Source organism: Rhinatrema bivittatum, chromosome 18 (assembly GCF_901001135.1).
Source record: "Rhinatrema bivittatum chromosome 18, aRhiBiv1.1, whole genome shotgun sequence".
Lineage (NCBI taxonomy): Eukaryota > Metazoa > Chordata > Amphibia > Gymnophiona > Rhinatrematidae > Rhinatrema > Rhinatrema bivittatum.
The window spans coordinates 28,972,704-28,992,903 of NC_042632.1; the positions used below are offsets into that span (position 1 = coordinate 28,972,704).

At 39.1% G+C, this 20,200-nt stretch overlaps 2 protein-coding genes across 2 annotated transcripts; both read left to right on the forward strand.

The window, feature by feature from the left end:
• Positions 1-4,050: 4,050 nt before the first annotated feature.
• Positions 4,051-6,606, forward strand: LOC115080005 (protocadherin gamma-A4-like). Its single transcript, XM_029584002.1, has one exon. The coding sequence runs from the start codon at positions 4,174-4,176 to the stop codon at positions 6,604-6,606; it is 2,433 nt and encodes an 810-aa protein (XP_029439862.1). The 5' UTR covers positions 4,051-4,173.
• A 4,514-nt stretch (positions 6,607-11,120) lies between these two features.
• On the forward strand, positions 11,121-13,733 carry LOC115079673 (protocadherin gamma-B1-like). The gene has a single exon (XM_029583426.1). The coding sequence runs from the start codon at positions 11,304-11,306 to the stop codon at positions 13,731-13,733; it is 2,430 nt and encodes an 809-aa protein (XP_029439286.1). The 5' UTR covers positions 11,121-11,303.
• The last annotated feature ends 6,467 nt before the right edge of the window (positions 13,734-20,200 follow it).

Genomic DNA, 20,200 nt, shown 5'->3' on the forward strand with positions numbered 1-20,200 from the left:
AGCAAAAGAAAAACAAATTCAAATTAGTTTTTCTTTCATTTCATGTTGAAAATGACATGTAAAAAAAAGAAGGGGAAATCCCATTGACATTTGCTATTTCATTCCAAATGACAGCATATTTCTAGTGGAAATGTTTCATGTCACTGAGCTGGACTGCATTAGATTCGAACGTTTTGAACTACCAGGCTTCCGTACTGCTCTGCATGTGTATTTACTTGGTTTCTGTTTCTGTAGGAGGACTTGACAGCTGCTTTCAGTTTCGTTTTGTCTTGATGCTAAAGCAATGCTGTTTTACTGCTCTTGCAAAGAGGAATACTTCCAGGCTTGTTTTTTTTTTTTCTGTAGCAGACATTCTGTTATCTGTAATTCACTCCTGCCAGTCATTTCACTTTACAACATTACTTTTAAAAAAGGATCATCGCGCCACATTCTCTTTCACGATTCAGAATACACATAGAGGTGGATCGTCAAAGGCATTTATCTGGCTAACTTTTTAGTTATCAAGATAAATGCCAGATTTTGAACATTGCTGGCACTTATCAAGCTAAAAATTATTCCGATAAGTCATTATCCAAATAAAATTTAGCCAAATAACTTAGTCACCGGAGACAGCAGCAGATGAAAACAGCGAGCTCATTCTGCGATTCCTCCTCTTCGGCTGTCTGACCCCACGGTACTCAATACTCGCGGTGCTTCTACTTCCTGTATCGTCATATAGCAATGCCCGAGAAGAGCATACAGGAAGTGCTAGCACTGCCAGTGCTGAGTACCACGGGCAAGCCTGCACAGGTGGAGGAGCAGCAGGCAGGATGCTTACAGCTTTGCCACCTGATGAATCCGTCTCTCTTCCAAGGAATAAGGCATCAGATGGCAGCAGCGGCAAGAAAGACCCGTGGACCCCGCCTGCATAGAGACTGTGTGTAAATTAAGCCTGCCTGGTGGGGTGTGTGTGTGTGTGAGTGAATAGGAACTTGGCTGAGGGGGAATGGGGGGATATGTGTGTGTATATAAATGAAAGCCTGCCTGGAATGAGTGCTTGTGAATGGGAGTGTGCCTGGGATGGGGGGAGGGGCTGGTCATGAATGAGACACTGCCTGGGATGGATGGTTGGATGGGTAGGTTAGTTGCTTGGTTGTGAATGGGAGCCTGCCTGAGGTGGGAGGGTGGTTGGGTGTGAATGGGAGCCTGACTGGGATGGGTGGATTTGAATGGGAGTCTGTCTGGGGGAAGGGATGGGTGTGTTTATGTGTGAATGGGAGCCTGCCTTTGTGGGGAGAGGGTGAAACATTTTTGCCACCCCCACTGATCCATGACAAGCGCAAGGTGACTGAAAATTTTTTTTTCAGGTATGGGAAGCGAGGTATTTTTCCCTTCTTTTTTTTTAATTATAGGTGTTTGATGTGTCTGCTATTTTGAAATATTTTATTGTTGTTTGGAAATGTTTACAACTTTTTATATGGGTACTTAATTATTGGATGCTATTCTATTTGTCTTCTTTTTGGCAATATTTTTTTATTATTATGGCTTATTATGATTGATTTATATTTCTTAATTTTTTTGGTTTGATTTATGAGGATTGGTGATGTTTCTGTTTTTCCATTGCTTCTTAATATACAGAGTCTAGTTTGTTGGAGTTTCCAATTCAGTTTCTGTCTACACACTTCTATTTATATTTATGGTCTCTCTTTTTCTCTATTTGGTCAGGTTCTGTCTGTGTTCTGCATGTGTAAGCGAGGTGAGGTGTTCTGCTAACATGTATAGTTTCTATGTAGGAATTTAGAACAGACTAGTTTGTTCTGCTTTCCTAATAGGAGGTGTTTTAGGGCCCGGTGTAACATTTGCCTTTTCATACATAGGGTTGTTCCTGTTTGAGTGCTTGCAATTAGTACTCTTTTGGTATGGGTTTTTTACTATATTGTTGGCTGTCCAAGGGCCAAACCCACACCTATGACACATTACAATAGGCTTAGTACTGTGTTGGTTCCAAGTGTCTTTTTTTGAAGGGTTTTCTGGTTGGCACCACAGTGGTGCATGTTTTTCTGTACAACAAATTGGTGCCGACTACAGGGCCCAGCCAGCATCAATTTTATGTACCGGTAGGTGGGGGAGGAGCACCTGGAGATCATTCCTGCACAATTTAGAAATTTTGGACCTGTAGATGTGGTAAAATAGGTTCAGGGGAGTGTGTTAATTTTAACAGTTTTGATTGCCAGAGGGAGCAGGGCTTTTTTTTGGCAGTGGAAGGGGGATTGGGACAGAGCATAAAATTGACAGTTTCTATTGTGTGCTGAAATGACAGCACCGTATACACTGATCAATTTATTAAAGCATGAGCTTTCAAGGGTAGTTTACTTCATCAGATGCATTGTGTATTGGTTATTGGGGAAAACGACAAAAAGTTTGTGTTAAAAAAAAAAAGGAATGGGGGGAGAGCAGCACAGCAATTTTTCACACAGGGCATAAAAAATGTTAGCACCAGCCCTGGGCAGAGGGGAATTCTTTAATTTGAAACAAATGGAATCACCAAGGGGTAGGTGCTGGCTCGTCTCACACCTTTCAGCCCATCATGTTTTTTAGAGAGCTTGGGGGGGGGGGGGGGGGGGGGGGGGAGCATGATGCTGATGGTCCCAAAGTCTGCACCACTGTGTGTGTGTGTGGGGGGGAGGGGGGGGGGACCTTGGCCTCCTGCTTGAACTTATTGGGTTTTTTTTACATCGCTCAGCACTTATCCAGTTATACTCTTTGACTATAGCTACATAAGTTTTAAGTTATCCCACTAACTTTAGTGGGATAACTGTAAACCTAATTATCCATATTCAAATAGGGCAAATTAGGTTTAAATGTATAAAATTACATTTTTAAACAAAGATCTATCAAAGCAGTCAATATGACCAGTAATAAAGAACCCAAGCCCGGTCATTACTTTCCAAATGTTATGGTATGGGCAAAGAGGGAATCGATGTTCCCACTCTCTCTCACCTGATTCAGGAAATATGAAGCCAAGGGTCCTGAAGTAGGAGCCTCTTGCTTCACTACAGATATCAGTTGCACTTAGCAGCCTCTAAGGCCACACTGCTTCAGAGACAAAGTAGCATTAAGTTCAGAGAATAAAGAACCTCCTCCAATTCACAAAGAAATGCCAGAGCTTGCTTAGGGCAAGCGTTAACATCCTTCCACTCAACCCTATTAAACCTGCTGCTAAAATATTTTTGTTTTCAAAGTCTGAGTATTCACTCAAAAAATTATCCAGATTGGAATAGTTTTCTAGCCATGTGTTCACTTTGTAAGAATCTCATCAAGCTCTAATCAGCAGGGCTGAGCCCAAAGGATTGATTTTAGAACCATTATAACCACATTTCAGCCTTGTGCCTGAGAAGAATCTAAAATCTTTATTCATATCGGAAAATATTACCTTTATAAAATTCTGTCAACATACAACATAAAATGCAATAGAAGTGTACTATATGTAATACATATAAGGTATTATTTCAGCAATTAATAATAAAGTATAGATAATGTACAGAAAATATAACTTTTGTTAGAAACATCTCAACTAATTCATGATCAGTGACACAATTACATCTATATAATGAGTAAACATTATGCATTCTCTTTGTGTTAATTATAATTTCACCATTAGCTTACAGATTTCTCTAAAAATTACTTCACATAGCTATACCTCTGCGCCAAAGTTCTTTCAGTCTACGCATTTTAATACACTACAAAAATGTTATGAAGATTATACCGTGAATTTATATATTTACACGGATAGGGAATGTCCTCTAGGTGGCAGGTCTGAGATCCGACTGTTACCGTGCCATGTTATTTATAATTGTATTGTGTAAATGCACTTCTGTACACAGTCTTTAACATTTAGCTCTAAGTACAGTAGCAGTAAGTAGTTTTTGACAGTATGTTGTTTTTTTTTACTGGAGACGCTGCAGTTATTGGTTGGGCCTCTGAGCGCCGCTGTTCACCAATCAGGAAGAGAGAAACGTAATGAGAGATCCGGCAAATCTCTTTCACTAGATACATTTGCAAATACAGACGAGACGGTTCAGACACACGGATTCTGAAGGGAGACTTACTATTGTCTACCAAGAATTACTTGAGAAGATTAGTGCTCATCGGAATAATTCGGAAAATTGTAAACCGAACATATCTAATATTTGAATGGCTGCGATAGAAAGACACCGGGAATTAAAAGGTGAAGTAGTATGTTGCTTTGTAATACTTGCTTTTTGGAAGACGGCTTTTGGGCAGATTCGTTATTCCATTCCCGAGGAGATGCAGAAAGGCGCTTTCGTGGGAAATATTGCAAAGGATCTGAGATTGGATGTAAAGGAGCTATCGGATCGCGCAGCCCGCATTGTTTCCAGAGGTAGGACTCAGTATTTTGCTCTCGATTTAGAAAACGGATATCTTAACATTAATGAGAAGATCGACAGAGAAGAGATTTGCAAGCAGGAAAATCAGTGCCTTTTAAATGTAGAAATAATTGGGGAAGACATGGTGAAAATGTATACAGTTGATGTTCTAATTCAGGATATAAATGATAATTCACCCTCGTTCCTTAATGAAGAAACAGTGTTAAAAATCAGTGAAATGACGCCACCAGGAGCGCGGTATCTCTTGCAGGATGCGCAGGATCCAGATTCGGGGAATAATTCTGTCCAGAGCTATCAACTCAGCAACAGCAAGTATTTTACTTTGGAGGTACAAATTGGATATGATGGCGTGAAATATGCAGAGCTAGTTCTTCAGAAAACTCTGGATCGGGAACAACAGGCTATCCACTATCTCACCCTGACAGCCACTGATGGAGGGGATCCAGTTAGATCTGGAACTACACAGATTCACGTCATTGTTCTGGATGCAAATGATAATGCGCCCGTTTTTAATCAATCTTTATATAAAGCAGATGTTTTGGAGAATGTACCAGTAGGCACTATGGTGGTTACACTGAACGCTACTGACAAGGACGACGGAATAAATTCAGAAGTATCCTATCTTTTTAGAAAAGTCACTGATAGAGCTTCGCAAATATTCCAACTTAACACTAAAACTGGAACAATATCAGTCGTGGGAAGTTTGGACTTCGAGGAGTCAGAAGTATATGAAATCGAAGTTCAGGCCAATGATGGTGGAGGTCTGTCAGCCAGGTGCAAAGTTTTAATCCAGGTTATTAATCTAAATGATAACGTCCCTGAAATTACTGTCACATCCTTCCTCAGTGCAATAACAGAGGATAGTCCTGCTGGAACAACTGTCGCTGTATTAGATGTTCACGATCGAGATTCAGGAGAAAATGGCCGTGTAACCTGTTCCATCCTAGGCAATTTACCGTTTCAACTAAAGAAGTCATTTGGTACTTTTTACAGTTTACTAACCAATAGAAACCTTGACAGAGAAAAGATTTCAGAATATAATATAACTGTAACAGCCAGTGATAAAGGGATACCTCCTCTGTCTACATCCATCAATATACTATTGCTGATTTCCGATAAAAATGACAACGCACCTATTTTCGATCAATCATTCTACACTGTTTATGTAGCAGAAAATGTACCTCCTGGAGCCTCCATTTATTCTGCTAAGGCAACAGATTTGGATTCGGGCGAGAATTCCAGAATTACTTATTCTATAATTGAGGGTCAGCTCCGTGAAGTCCCTCTATCCTCTTATGTATCCATTAACTCGGAGACTGGAGTAATATATACAGTACGGTCTTTTGATTATGAACAGTTCAGAGATTTTGAAATTCTGGTGGAGGCTGAAGATGGGGGTTCTCCATCCCTCAAAAGTAATATCACCGTTAATATCTTTATCTTAGATCAGAATGACAATTCTCCTGAAATCTTATATCCTTCATTTCCAAACGATGGTTCAACTGGTGTGGAGTTGGTGCCTCCTTCCTGTGATCCAGGATACCTTGTAACTAAGGTGGTAGCAGTTGATGCAGATTCAGGACAAAATGCCTGGCTCTCTTACATTCTCGTCACATCTTCAGAGCCGGGGCTTTTCACGGTTGGACTTCATACTGGAGAAATCAGAACAGCCCGTTTATTTATAGAGAAACACTCCATCAAGCAAACTCTGGTGGTTTCAGTGAGAGACAATGGTCAACCTTCCCTCTCTGCCACAATTACTATGACTGTAATGGTGACAGACAGCATCCAGGAAATTCTTTCCGATCTAAGCAGCCTTTCATCGCCCACAGACACCGAATCCAACCTCTCACTGTATTTGGTAATCGCTGTTGCCACTATTTCTTGTTTCTTCTTTATTTTCATCATAGTACTTCTAGCCATCAAGGTACGTAGATGGAAAGAGTCTCAACTATTTGACTCTTCCAATGTTGATTTCAGTGCAGTTCCTACATCTCAGTATGTAGGTGTAGATGGTGTCAGAGCATTTCTTCAGATTTACTCTGGTGATCATTCTTTAAGCCTAGACTCTGAAAAGAACCACTTTAAATACTTCGATTCAAACAATCAGTCAAATACCCTTGCTGTCTACCAGGAGTCTGACGGACAAGCTTCAGTCTTAATCACAGACGCATTAAATACAAGTAATGACAACCAGAATGTCTTTCAGGTAAGCTAAGCTTTTCAAATTATTTAAGATTTGTATGTGTCAGTGTATGTGGGGGGAGGGGGATGTGGTAATATTGAGTAGGTGTTTCAATGTCAGCATACACCATTTACAAAAACTCAAATTTATCTATAAATTGTAATTCTGCTCCATCAATTTATCTATACTATGGGGAATGTGGTAGAAAACAGGTGCTTCCTTGAAAAATATATACTGAAATGCTCTCCATCTTAGATACATGTAATGTGAGCAAATCTATAATTTCCACCTGCACAAACACACCAAAAAATTATAAGCAGAGAATCCTTAAATTAGGAAGAGGAAAACAACATTCTGGAGTGTATGATTTCAAAATTAGCAATCAATGGTTACTGCTTTTTATGTTTTATATATTAAATTATATTAGGTAAATCACCTAGACCTAAGGATTGTGTGACTGATACATTTTCAAATTCAGTTAAATTAAGATTTTGTAGATGGAATAGAGCAAATCAATATTTTATGCTGTCTCCTGATGAAGTGAGAAAGTTCTAAACATTGATGTACTTTTTCCTACATTTCAAAATAACAAAAAATGATGACTTTCTTTTTCTCTAATGAGGGTGTTTTCTTACCTGGGTTTGTGTCCTGTTGTTCTCAACATTCTACACTCCCTGTTATGGTATTTTAGTATAATCAGCACACAGGATGCATTTTGCATTTTATGATTATTTCTCAATATCCATTTTGCACTTGTGTCTGCAAAGTGGACATGGTAACTCAGAATTAAATCCAATAAACATTTCCCCATGTACACAGAATGGGAGAAAAGCTTTAGTGACTCAGGCCATAAATGTTCCTATATCAGGATATTACTCAGTTGTAGAATTAATTTTCTACTCTGTCAAACCTGTCCAATGCATTTTAATACTGCATTTGTTCACTTCTACTTACCCAAGGTTCTGTGAACTCAGTTTAAAATGCTCTCCCCTGCTGTATCTCTCTTACCATTTAATTGTCCAAATTACTGTTCAATTACTATAACTGTGGTGTTGATCATGCATGATTCCATTTTTAAATGCATATGTACTAATATTACTTCTAGTTGTAGTATTATTTCTTGATTGCATAGTACTCAACACAAATATAGAAATACCACCTTTAATTTGTAATTTTTAAACAAATTGAGATAAACCAGAGGAATTGAACCTGGGCATCTTTAAAGACAGACCTTGTTTATCTTCTTGATTATTGTAAAAAAAAACCAACAGTCTACCAGAAAGGAAAATAAGGATTCTCTGAAATGATTCATGTTTATCATTTGTGACATCACTGAGATAATTTCCTATACTACATATTAATTTTCAACTGAAATATAATAAGGGAATCCAAGAAAGAATTTGAAAGAAGTTTGCAATAGAGGAAAAATCTAGTCATAAAATATTTTTCAAGTACATTCAAAGCAAGAAGTCTGTGAAGGAGTCAGTTGGACTACTAGATGACCAAGGGGTAAAAGGAGCACTCAGGTAAAGGCCATAGCAGAAAAACTAAATTATTGGTTTCAGTCTTTATTGAGGAGAATGTTGGGGAGATACCCACACTAGAAACATTCTTTGAAGGTGTTGATTCAGAGGAACTGAAGCAACTCACTGTGAAAATAGACAAATTGACAATCTAAAGACTAGCGATGGCTAGACATGGCATATTGAGGGCAAGCCAATATAGATTTAACAAAGGGAAGTCTTTCCTAGAGGAATATCAAGTAAGAAAAGGGAAGTGATTATCCCCTTGTACAGGTCCTTGGTGGGGCCTCACCTGGAGTACAGTGCTCAGTTCTGAAGACCATATCTCCGAAGAAACAGAGACAGGATGGAGACAGTCCAGAGAAGGGTGACCAAAAAGGTGGATGGTCTTCATCGAATGACTTATGAGGAGAGATTGAAGAATCTAAATATGTATACCCTGGAGGAAAGGAGGAGCAGGGGTGATATGATATAGACTTTCAGATACTTGAGAGGTTTTAATGATCCAAAGTCAACGACAAACCTTTTCCATTGGAAATAAATCAGCAGAACCAGGGGTCACGATTTATAACTCCAGGGAGGAAGACTCAGAACCAATTTCAGGAAGTATTTCTTCACAGAGAGGGTGGTGGATGCATGGAATGCCCTTCTGGAGTAAGTGGTGAAGACCAAAACTGTGAAGGATTTTAAAGGGGCATGGGATAAACACTGTGGATCCATAAAGTCTAGAGGATGTGAATGAAGAGAAGAGGCAAGGGGTTGGCTTGCGGGAATGAAGGCTACTACCTGGTGATTAATACTCTTATTCAATAAACATAAACATGGTTAATGCAACTCCAACTTTGCTCTATGCTTCAACAGTAAGAGGCAATGTGGGAAAAATGGTTTGAATTCACAACTAAGCATGGAAGTAGCTTGCTTGTTGTGGCAGTTACTACCCCCAAACCAATTAAGCCTGATACTTCACTTTGAATACATATATAGCACATTTCACTGCTTCAACGGCAGGGGGGAATGAAGAAAATAGGATCTATATTCAGACAACAACCAACAAGGAGCAAATTGCACAGGCTGGGTAAACAAATAAGCATGGGAGTAGCTTGCTTATTGCGGTGGTTACTACCCCTAACCAATTGGCTTGATACTTCACTTTGATGCAGCTCCAGCACTGATCTCTACATCAATGGAGGGGGTGGAAGGAAATTAGAACCAAAAAATTACCAATAAGGGCCCTGAACTCAGCGGTCAGAGTAACAGATAGGAAAAATAAGTGTGAAAGCTTGCTGGGCAGACTGGGTGGGCCATTTGGTCTTCTTCTGCCATTATTTCTGTTTATATGTTTCAATCTATTCAATTCTTTAAAGTGTTAATAAATATGTGGATAATGTATCTAGATGTTCAGAAGGCATATAACAAAGTCATCTATGAGAGACTCCTCAGGAATTTGAAATTTCATGGGATTGGAAGCAATGGTAACTGTGTAAAAGACCGGCACCATCTTTAAAGATTGCGCCGGACATGGCCCGTGCCATCTTTAAAGATGGCGCCGGCCATCCAGTGCTCCTACCATGTGACAGGAGCCGGCCAATGGCACGGATTCCCTGTCATATGGTAAGGGCAAAGGGCCATCGGCGCCATTTTTATTAACGCAGCCAATGGCCCAAGAGCGGGAGATTGCTCCCCGCGCCCCCCACTGGACCAACAGGTAATTTTAAAACATTTTGGGGGGGGGGGGGGGGGAGGGTGGGGGAGGGTGGGGGAGGGTTTTTTTTATTATCGGATTGGGCACAGCCGATAACAAAAAAAAAATCGAGCTGGACGATAAAAATTTTAAAATTTGAATCGGAACCGGAACCGATCAGATTCCGGTTCCGATTCACATCTCTAATAGGCACTGGTACTGTTTGACATGTTCATAAATGATGTAGAAAAGGGAGCAATGAGTGAAAGTGTTCAGATTTCTACAAAAATATACTAAGTTGTTATACTATGATAAGATTGTGAAGGGGATATGGGGGCCTGGGCAACTAATGGTAGATTAAATTTAATGTAATGTGTAAAGTGATGCACTTAAAGAAAAGAAAGTTTAACTATATATTGACAGAAGATGTGGTCAAGGCATCCAGCACAGCTGGATTTAAGAGCTTTGGACAAGTTCTTGGAGGAAAAGTCCATATACTACTTTCAGCCAGATGGTGGCTTTCCCAAGTCTAAGAAATGCATTTACTTTTCAGAATCTACCGAGTTCTTGTGAACCAGATTGGCCCCTGCCAGAGCTCAATGGATGTTTGGTCTGACTCAACATGGCATAGCTTATATTCTTATATGCTCTATTCTGTATGGCTCTTTAACACATACCTTTTAGCAATTTGAGTTTAAAGACTAAAGTTTTCATCAGATATAGCAAGAATTTATATATAATCAAAATCAGTATTCACCACACATACATTGATCTGCCTCTAGTATTGTATTGTATTGTACACCTCTAGTGTACAATAATGATATGTGCTAACTGAAATACTGTAGCAGTAGTTCACTATGCTAAAACATGTGCTAACGATTAATGACTGGTCAAATACTGGGATAAATTGTGATATACAATTTTTTTCATTGTACTTATGTCACACTGCAGATAAGTAGCCTTTTTATGCGCCATCGTTCTCCATAAGATTAAACATTCTATTTCCATACTATAGAATAGTCATTTATGCCAACAATATTGAGTCTTTTATCTATGAGTAGATTAGCCAAGATGCTGAAAATATGTAAATTATGAAAAGTACTAGTTTCTGCTTCTATGCTAATAAACTGTAAAACGGACTGCGTTCTAGTATTCTCGGATTTCATGTTTGGGATCAAAATATTGTAGTTGGTTTGAATAGAACTATTTTGAAATTAAGTTGCTGTAATTCTCTAGTTGAGACTCAGGGTGTCGCTGTTGGCCAATGCGGAACAAGAGCAGGAGCGGGAGATCCATTGGAGCCTCCTCCCTCTGAATCTGCAGTCACACGGTGCAGATCCGAAAGGAACACATCAAAAGATCACGCGCTTACACCAGGAAAAGGAATCGCATCGCCTAAACTACCGTAGAAGGAAGTAGATTTTCATGTATTTTTTTAATAATGACAAATTGTATGTGAAGAATATTTCGAAAGCTGAATTTGCTCAGGCGTTTGGAAATCAAGCGTCCTGTTTCTGACCACGGCAATGCTGCACATAAAACATTGGATGACTGCATGGGGAGTCAGACGGCAAGTACTGTTTTCCTTTCTATTTTGTCTCTCTCACGCAGTTTCTGGACAGATTCATTATTCCATTCCGGAAGAAATGGAAACTGGTTCCCTAATAGGAAATATCGCAAATGACCTGGGTATGAATTTAAAAAACTTTTCAAATCGGAAGCTCCGTATTGTTTCAAGCGTCAAAAAGCAATATTTCACCGTAAATTCAGAAAATGGAAACTTGTATGTAAATGAGAGAATAGATAGGGAGGAAATGTGTGGAAAATCTGACAGTTGTTTCCTCAATATGGAAACAGTTGTTGAAAATCCCTTGAATGTTTTCCACATCAAAGTGACAATCCTGGATATTAACGACAATGCGCCGAGCTTCTTTAAGAATAACATTGAACTAGAGATAAGTGAGTCCATTTCACCAGGTGCGCGATTCCCTCTAGGAAAGGCAGAAGATCCGGACGTTGGTATTAATTCGCTGCAGAATTATCAGCTCAGTCCCAATCAGTTTTTTATCATGGAAGAGAAAGAAAGCACTGATGGAAAGAGGTATGCAGAACTAGTGCTGGAGAAATCTCTTGATCGGGAGAAACAAAATACATTTACTTTTATCCTGACTGCATCGGATGGGGGAGATCCAATCAGAACCTGCACTGCCAAAATTAATATTAAAGTTACTGATGCAAATGATAATTTCCCCACTTTTACTCAAAATATCTACAAAGCAAGCCTGAAGGAAAATACACCAATAGGCTTTGTAGTACTACAGGTTAAAGCCAATGATAAAGACGAAGGTTCAAACGCACAAATTACTTATTCTTTCGAAAATATGCCAGGCAGCACTCGTCAGGTATTCAGCCTAGATCCTAGAAGTGGAGAAATTACAGTAAATGGAAACCTTGATTTTGAAGAAATAAGTAATTTTCAAATCGATATGCAAGCAAGGGACGGAGGTGGTCTGGCTTCTCACTGTACTGTGCTAATTGAGGTTCTTGATGAGAATGATAATGCACCTGAGATTACAATTACATCTCTTTCCACTCCAATTCCTGAAGATTCTCCTCCTGGAACAGTGATTGCATTGATCAAAGTCCATGACCAAGATTATGGAGAAAATGGTGAGGTCACCTGTCAAATTCAAGATGATTTTCCGATCAAGATAATCTCATCTTCAAGTAATTATTACAAAATTATAACTGACAGTATCCTAGATAGAGAACTAATCTCAGATTATAATGTTACAGTTGTAGCAACTGATAAAGGATATCCTTCTCTGTCCACGAGCAAAACAATTCAAATACAAATTACGGATATAAACGATAACGCACCCGTTTTCGAGCAAAGCTCTTACACGGTGTATCTTCCGGAGAATAATTTATCAGGATCTTTCATATACAGTGTAAGTGCTACAGATCCGGATTTTGATCAGAACTCTAGAATCACTTACTCCATAATTAACAGTAACATTGAGACATTACCTGTGTCGGCCTACGTCTCCATCAATTCACTGACTGGGATCATCTATGCTCAGCGCTCTTTCGACTATGAGCAATTCAGGGAGTTTCAATTCCAAGTGAAGGCTAAAGATAGTGGTTCCCCATCTCTTAGTAGTAATTGCACTGTGAAAGTGCTTATTGAAGATCGTAATGATAATGCGCCTACAATCCTGTACCCTTCACTTGGATCGGATGGTTCCGCATTATTCGAAATGGTTTCTCCTTCTGCTGACAGAGGTTATCTAGTTACTAAAGTGGTGGCTGTGGATGCTGATTCTGGACACAATGCTTGGCTGTCCTATAAACTGCTCCAGGCTACAGAACCAGTGCTCTTTAGCATCGGGCTCCACTCTGGAGAAATAAGAACATCTCGTGTCTTTATGGACAGAGACGCTGTGAAGCAAAGACTGGTCATCTTGGTGCAGGATAATGGAAAGCCGTCTCTATCTTCAACAGTTACTATGAATATGATTTTTGCTGAAAACATCCAAGAGGCTCTACCCGAATTAAGCAACCACTCCAGAGTCTCAGAAAATCAATCTGAACTGAATGTTTACTTAGTAATATCTTTGGCTTTGATCTCCTTTTTGTTTCTTGCGATTGTTGTTCTGGTGCTAGTGAAGAAATGTGTAAGATCAAGGAAGCCATCAGTTCTTCAATGTTTAGGTTCTGATATTTACTCCAAATCTGATCCCAGATTTCCCCAACACTATAACGACGGGACTTTACCTTATACCTACCAGCTATGCACTGCATCAGAATCCGGAAAGAACGAGTTCACTTTCTTGGAACCAAAATTTGAAAGACTGGATGACTTAATTTTTACTGACAATTGTGCAACACGGTACAGGAGCAAACAAGACATCACTGATAAATCTGAGACTGACACTTATCAAGAGGTGAGCTAGCTTCAATATTTTTGCCAATTATTTTATTTATTTATGGAGTTTTATATACCGTCGCTCGGTTTACAAAGTTTCCATGTTTAACAGAGTGTTCAAAAAATTCCTGCGAGTGTTATCATAGTTATTGTAGGCGTTATAAACGTAGTTTGGATATCGAGCTATACAGGTTATATTACCTGCTTTCATTGGTTCCACATGGTACATAGAGCAGGTAGGGAGGGAAGTAATAAAAGAGAGTCATTGGGTGTTTTGTTAGGCTTTGGTGAACATCCATGTTTTTAGTTCTTTTTTGAAGGTTTTTAAATTTTGCTGTGTTCTAAGTTCGGTTGGGAGGGTGTTCCAAAGTTTGGGATTTCTTAGGGATATGGCTCTTTTCTGAGTTGAGGTAAGTTGTTTGGATTGAGCAGGTGGAATTTTTAAGAGACATTTGTTAGTTGAGTGGAGGCTTCGGTTTGGTGAGTGGAGTTTTATTGATGTACTTTGCTTTTGGTATATTATTTTCTGTAATATGGATAGTATTTTGTAATCTATCCTGAATTTTATTGGGAGCCAGTGTAATGATATAAGTGTTGGAGTAATGTGATCATGTTTTTTAGTTCCTGTGAGTATTCTGGCAGCTGTATTTTGAAGGATTTGGAGTGGTCGGATGGTGATGAGAGGTAAGTTGAATAGCAGGGAGTTGCAGTAGTCCAGGTTGGAGAAGATGAATAGTTGAAGGACTGTTTTGAAGTCATTTAGGGAAAGGAAAGGTTTTAGACATCTTAGGATTAGGAGTTTGTGATATCCATCTTTGATTTTAGCAGTGATGTGGTTCATTGTCAATTATGACTCCTAGGTTGTGGGCATGAATGACAATGGAGATTGCCGCCTTTTGGTTCATTATGTTCTTTTTACACTACATCTAACAGTTTTGCTTATACATCAGCAATAAAACGGTGAAACTAGAGCAAGATAAAACAGTTTTGCCTTTCAGAATTTATTTCCTAAATTAGAATTATTTTAAAGAAAGACAGAAATTTAAAGTAGGATCAAGAGGTTTGCTCTTTAGGGTACTGTCATTCAGCTGAAGAAAACATGAAGATTATTAACAAAAAAAATGTCATCTTTAATACTATAGCAGCTTATTTTAGAGTGCTGTGCTATTAGTGGTCCCTTGATTATGTTTCATTTCTAAATGCTGTTAAGCATGAAAATATTAATGTATTAAAGTAAAATATTTACCATCAAATGATTCCATTAAACCTCATACATGCCAAAGCATGCACATGTATTTTAGCAAATGTTCAGTTTCCAAGAAGTATTCAAATAAGGGAATTTAATTATTTTTATTAGCATTATTAATAACGATGGTAACTTTTAAACAGATGTATGGGCAGAAATGTGCGCATGTTTGTCAGTCTGTGCCAAGGAATGTGAATATTTTATAACATTCGTGGGTATATGCTCACATTACATAAAATAGCCAAGCTGCATGCACGTGTGCTCAATTTTAAGGGTGCATGCACCTGTCATGCCAATCACGCATCTACCTCATAAGTGGAGGTATTTTAAAAGGGATGTGCCCGAATGCCATTGCCAGTTTTCCCAGGTCATTCCCATTTCACTCACGTAAGGGATATTACATCCAAACCCTCCTAGTTTAATAGCCTCCCTTCTCCCCTGCTAACTCCAACCCTTAAAACCTTGTCAAACTATTTTTCTTTATTTTATTACTTATTCGTCCTCCATAGCAGAAGTAAAATTATCTGGCAGGCGACCTCAGTGAGTGACTGTGCACATAATTATTTATATGCAAATTTGATTTTGAAATCCAGGATCACCCTTGCCCTAACCAGGCCGCACCCACACCCTGCCTCTTTGTTGGTACATTTCATTTGTGCACACAGAGGGAGCTGCGCGCACACTTGGAAAACTTTTTAAAATGTATTCAGCATGCGCTAACCCGACATATTCCCATATCCCCCAGTTCTTGCACAAGCTGGGCTTTTAAAATTCACCTTAATGTGTAAAAGTGCTCTGATGTTAGCACATTTGCATACAAAGGCTTCTGTACTAAGTTGCAAGGTTTTGAATGCATGATCACATTTTTTCATGCTCTAGTTTTCTACATATGGAAATGAGCTAATTTTTTACATAAACTGTATAAGTAATAATGACATCTCACTGAGGTTTTTGGGTCAAATGCAGCCCACAGAGGAATTTCACATCCACTTTACCTACACTGGAATATTTAATGAGCTACTTTGCATGATTTTGCATTGCAGAAGCTCCTTATTGATTTAAATAAAACATCAGGCACAGCAAACTATGTGCAAAATTTTACTATCTCGATGAGGCATGGCTTCCTGCCATGTGGGTGAGTGAGGGAGGTTGGCGGTGTCGGGAGCTGGAGGAGATGGCCTGGACCAGAAAGTATTTGTGGCAATTCATGGGAGGAGCCCACGGACTGCCAAACATAACTGCAGTATTGAAATCTTTTCCTGTTTTTGCTTCCACTACATCCCATGCATCTTCCATACTCTCCATGAAGAATTGTTTGTATGTAAAGAATTAAGGTCATTAAAAATAACATTTATGTGGAAAAAGAAGGACCCTAATATATTAAAGCAAATGTCCTGTTTCCTTGAAGTTTCCAGAACAAGGAAATATGATTTGTTGAGTTAGGAAAGACACTGCCGCTTTTCAAGGGATGGTAGTCAGATCAGTGTAGATAAAAACAGAGGATAAAATAGTTAAGGTGCTAAAACAAAACAACAAGAATTCTTCTTGCAGAAAATGCATGGACTGACTTGTAAAACAAGTGAAAGTTTTGGCAATGGCAGGTTTTAAACCAGGGACTGCTCAGGAAAGCAGACCTGTGCTCTGGCCAATAGGCTAAAGATTCAGCACAAGAAAAGCTCAGATGCTGAAGGGAATAAGCCTAATGCCAGAACCAATTACCATGATTGGGTTTTCACCCTTGAAAAGGGAATGCTGGGAACCAGAAAGCAGTTCCTGCAAACTGTACGCTTTCTGACCTTATACCTGGAACCCAGAGCCTGCCTCTGTGCACTGCAGAGGTAGCTTATCCTGAAACCAGAACAACACATCCATTTACCTATTCTTTTATCTGGACTGGTCTTCTTACTGCTAAATTCATCTGCTTCTCCTTATTACTGCCAGAACTGCAAGAGGCCCAGAGCTATCTCTGGCCCACACTATAGAAGAGGCCTTTAGGCTGGAAATCCGACACAAGACAGGAAAGGCAAGAATGTATGAACTGGGATAAAGCAGATTTGCTGAGCAAATACTTCTGTGCAATATGCAGAAAAAAATAGGATTTTGAGGGACCATGGATGCAAAACAAAAGTGCCAATGGAAGACAGGTGGACCTCAGTCCACAAGAAATCTGAGAGCAGACATGGTACTGGAGCTAGATGAACTATATCATAGGGTATAAATGAAGTTTGGAGTGGTGTTGGAAGGACCACTGACAAGTGTGCTCAACTACTGGTTGAAGTCAGGTGTTTCTGCATGAAATTGAAGGCAGGGAGAGATAGTTCATCTCCAGAATAGAAAAGAAGCCTGGAGGAATGAACAACCAGTTTTTTTTAATCTATTTCAAGGACATAAATACTGTGTGAGGCAAATAGGTTTTTTTGGAAAGCAGAGCATAGGCCAATACAAATAGCTATTAAAGGGTACATGCATGAATGAGGAGCATTTTAAGCTTTTCTTCACAATAAAATGTTCTAGTGCCTAGTTTTTGGAAGCATATACAGCATCAGCACTGAAAAAAGTACAAGACAAGAACAGAAAACAATACAACAATGAACAAATGAGACAAAGAGAGAATGGAAAGAGAAGCATCAATAAGAAAATATTAGTGTTATAATCAGGACAAAAGAGAATGAAATCATTTTAGCACATTAAATGTCAGACAGGTTTTGACTGGTTTGGAAATGAGAACCTCAGCTTCTTCCTCTAGATTTGATATTTCCTTCTATGGGAGATATCTAACTATTTCAATTCTGCCAAAGAAGAAGGAACTCTTCTGGATTTTGGCCTTCTCACCATGTGATTGGAAATTTCCTTGCACTCCAATAATCCCTAATCCCAGGTGAATTGCAAAACTAAAATAAAGTCCTATCAGTAATGTATCCCTTTGTCGCTCAACACTGTAGTAAGGGGATTGAAACTTTTCCTCCTTTCAATAGTGTACTGAGAGAGATATTGGAAAAAAATTATCTTCACTACTTTGAAATCTAGACCATCAATACCCTTGGGGAGTCTGAGGACATGCTTATCCTCAAGAGTGCACACGTACAATGATGACTTTCAATTCATCAGAGAGAGGTTTACCAACCTTGTGCACTTTATCACTTTTAATTGAATGTCCCCAAAGTGCCAAAATACAGGACTGGATATTTTCATTCAGCAATTTCACAGGATCTTCATTTCTCGAACTCCAAGCTCTGCTGCTGACAAATTTCCCAAATCATCTTGGTGCTCTTTCCTTTCCTTGGTCATTCTTTCCAATTCCTTTATATCCCAATAAAAATCATCTGTAATCTGTTCTCATTGAGTGATACTCTCCTTCAGGCCTTTAATTTCAACTGTCAGGTCATTGTTGGCATTACTTTCATTGGAGAGAAGCAACATTATTTCTCTGACAAGATCAGACATTACCAATTCTGTCACTATGATGTTAGAGTTTTTAAAAAACATGGATGCTGACAACTCCATGCCCCTCAGAAGTAGGATCATTATGGTTCATTGTACTACTGGCCCTTCTAATAAATTTCACAAAAGTTGCATATGATGGATTCTGCTCCATTGTTGACACCTCAAAGAAGAGATACCCCCAAATATGCTCAGAAGCCAGGTAATCCAGAAAAGTCAAGAATAAAGAGAGACTAGTCAAAAAATTACAAATCACCAGTCGGCACACTAAAGTCCCTGACACTCTACACATTTCAAACATGATGGAAGCTGATAGACATGCAAAGAATTTATGCTGAAAAAGAGAAATTCACCAAGCTGCAGAAAGGACACCAGCTGCGCTCACAACATCAGCACAGCACAATTCTTACATCGGCGCTCGTTTGCTGCCCTCCCTTCACCACCTGAGAATAGAACTTGCATCAGGATCTCCTCCAAGGCTCTAAATCTAGGCCACAGCTTCTCCCTGCAATAAAATGTAAAATAAACCCCAGGAGCATGAGAGAGAGGGAAACAGGCTGCCATCTTTGGTGAGGTCCTCCAGTGCCCCCCCCCCCCCCCCCCCGGACAAATCCTTTTGAATATTGACTTCAGGGCATTTTCTCAAACTGCTATTGCCAATTTTTACTGAATTTTAAAAAGGACAAATACATCTAATATGTACTTTTTCATTTTCAGTCTCTGAGCATGTCTGATCCTCTCTGATAAAGTAAAACTAACACTATAACTATGAAAACTGAGACATTCTGGAGAGAGAAACTGGTAGCCTCAGATAATTTCCTGTACTCAAGCTGATTTACTAAGTCTGTTTCCTCATTCAGCATCTATGGGATAAATGCTTAGTAAATCAAGGCCTAAGTTTGTATTCTGTTTGAAGTAGGCACATGACTGGTTCTTGTAACACCTGCTTATTTTTATGCTTTAGATGCTATGGGATTTTGGGGTTTACCAGTCACAATAAAGCTATTTGACATGGGTCCTGCAGTGCCACATATGTGCACCCAGCCCCAGTTTACTAGGCACTGCCTAAACATTGACAAACTGCTTCTCCATATCAGATGGCAAAGAACAGAAAATGGCAAAATTAATTATTGTTGGTATTATTTGGGATTTGCTGTGTGATATTTCCATGAAGGTCATGATTTCCCAGTGGCTATCATTACATAGGGATAATTAGTGACTTTTTTTCAATATCTACTGTCATAAAAGTAGAAATTTCACTACTATTTATGCTGTTATGAAAATCACAAAAAGATAGTTTGTAGAGGCCAACAGAAAGATATTCAGAGCATGAATGAGGAGAAGCCCAACTATAATCTTCATTGTTTGGCTTCTCTTCACTTCTGTTCATACTCACAAAATTATTACAAGTATACATTCTCTGGAGCTACCCAGTACACATGCAGTTACACTCCTGCAGTCAACCCATCATTCAGAATCATATAATACTAAGCCTAATGAAAACACAAAGTGCACTGGAAAAAAAGAAACAAAAAGAAATATTTATTTTTATAAATTAGTTATATTTCCCCTTTCCAGCAGGAGGTCAGAAACAAACGTGGATGAGTTTGAGAGTCTCCTCTTTCTGCTCCTTTTAGCGGCAAAGGAAGAACATGAAGAAGATGAAAAACAAAAGAAAATGGCAGACAAATCATCAGGTAGCAAGAAAGGATGCAGTACATAGAACATAACCTAAAATAGGGATTATTTGTACCTCTCCAGGGGCAAAGCATAGGGAATGCAGACATGGTGGCATGCTGAGACCACAG

Coding starts and splice junctions, on each gene's coding strand:
- LOC115079673 (XM_029583426.1), top strand. CDS start 11,304: ATGCTGCACATAAAACATTGGATGACTGCATGGGGAGTCAGACGGCAA.
- LOC115080005 (XM_029584002.1), top strand. CDS start 4,174: ATGGCTGCGATAGAAAGACACCGGGAATTAAAAGGTGAAGTAGTATGT.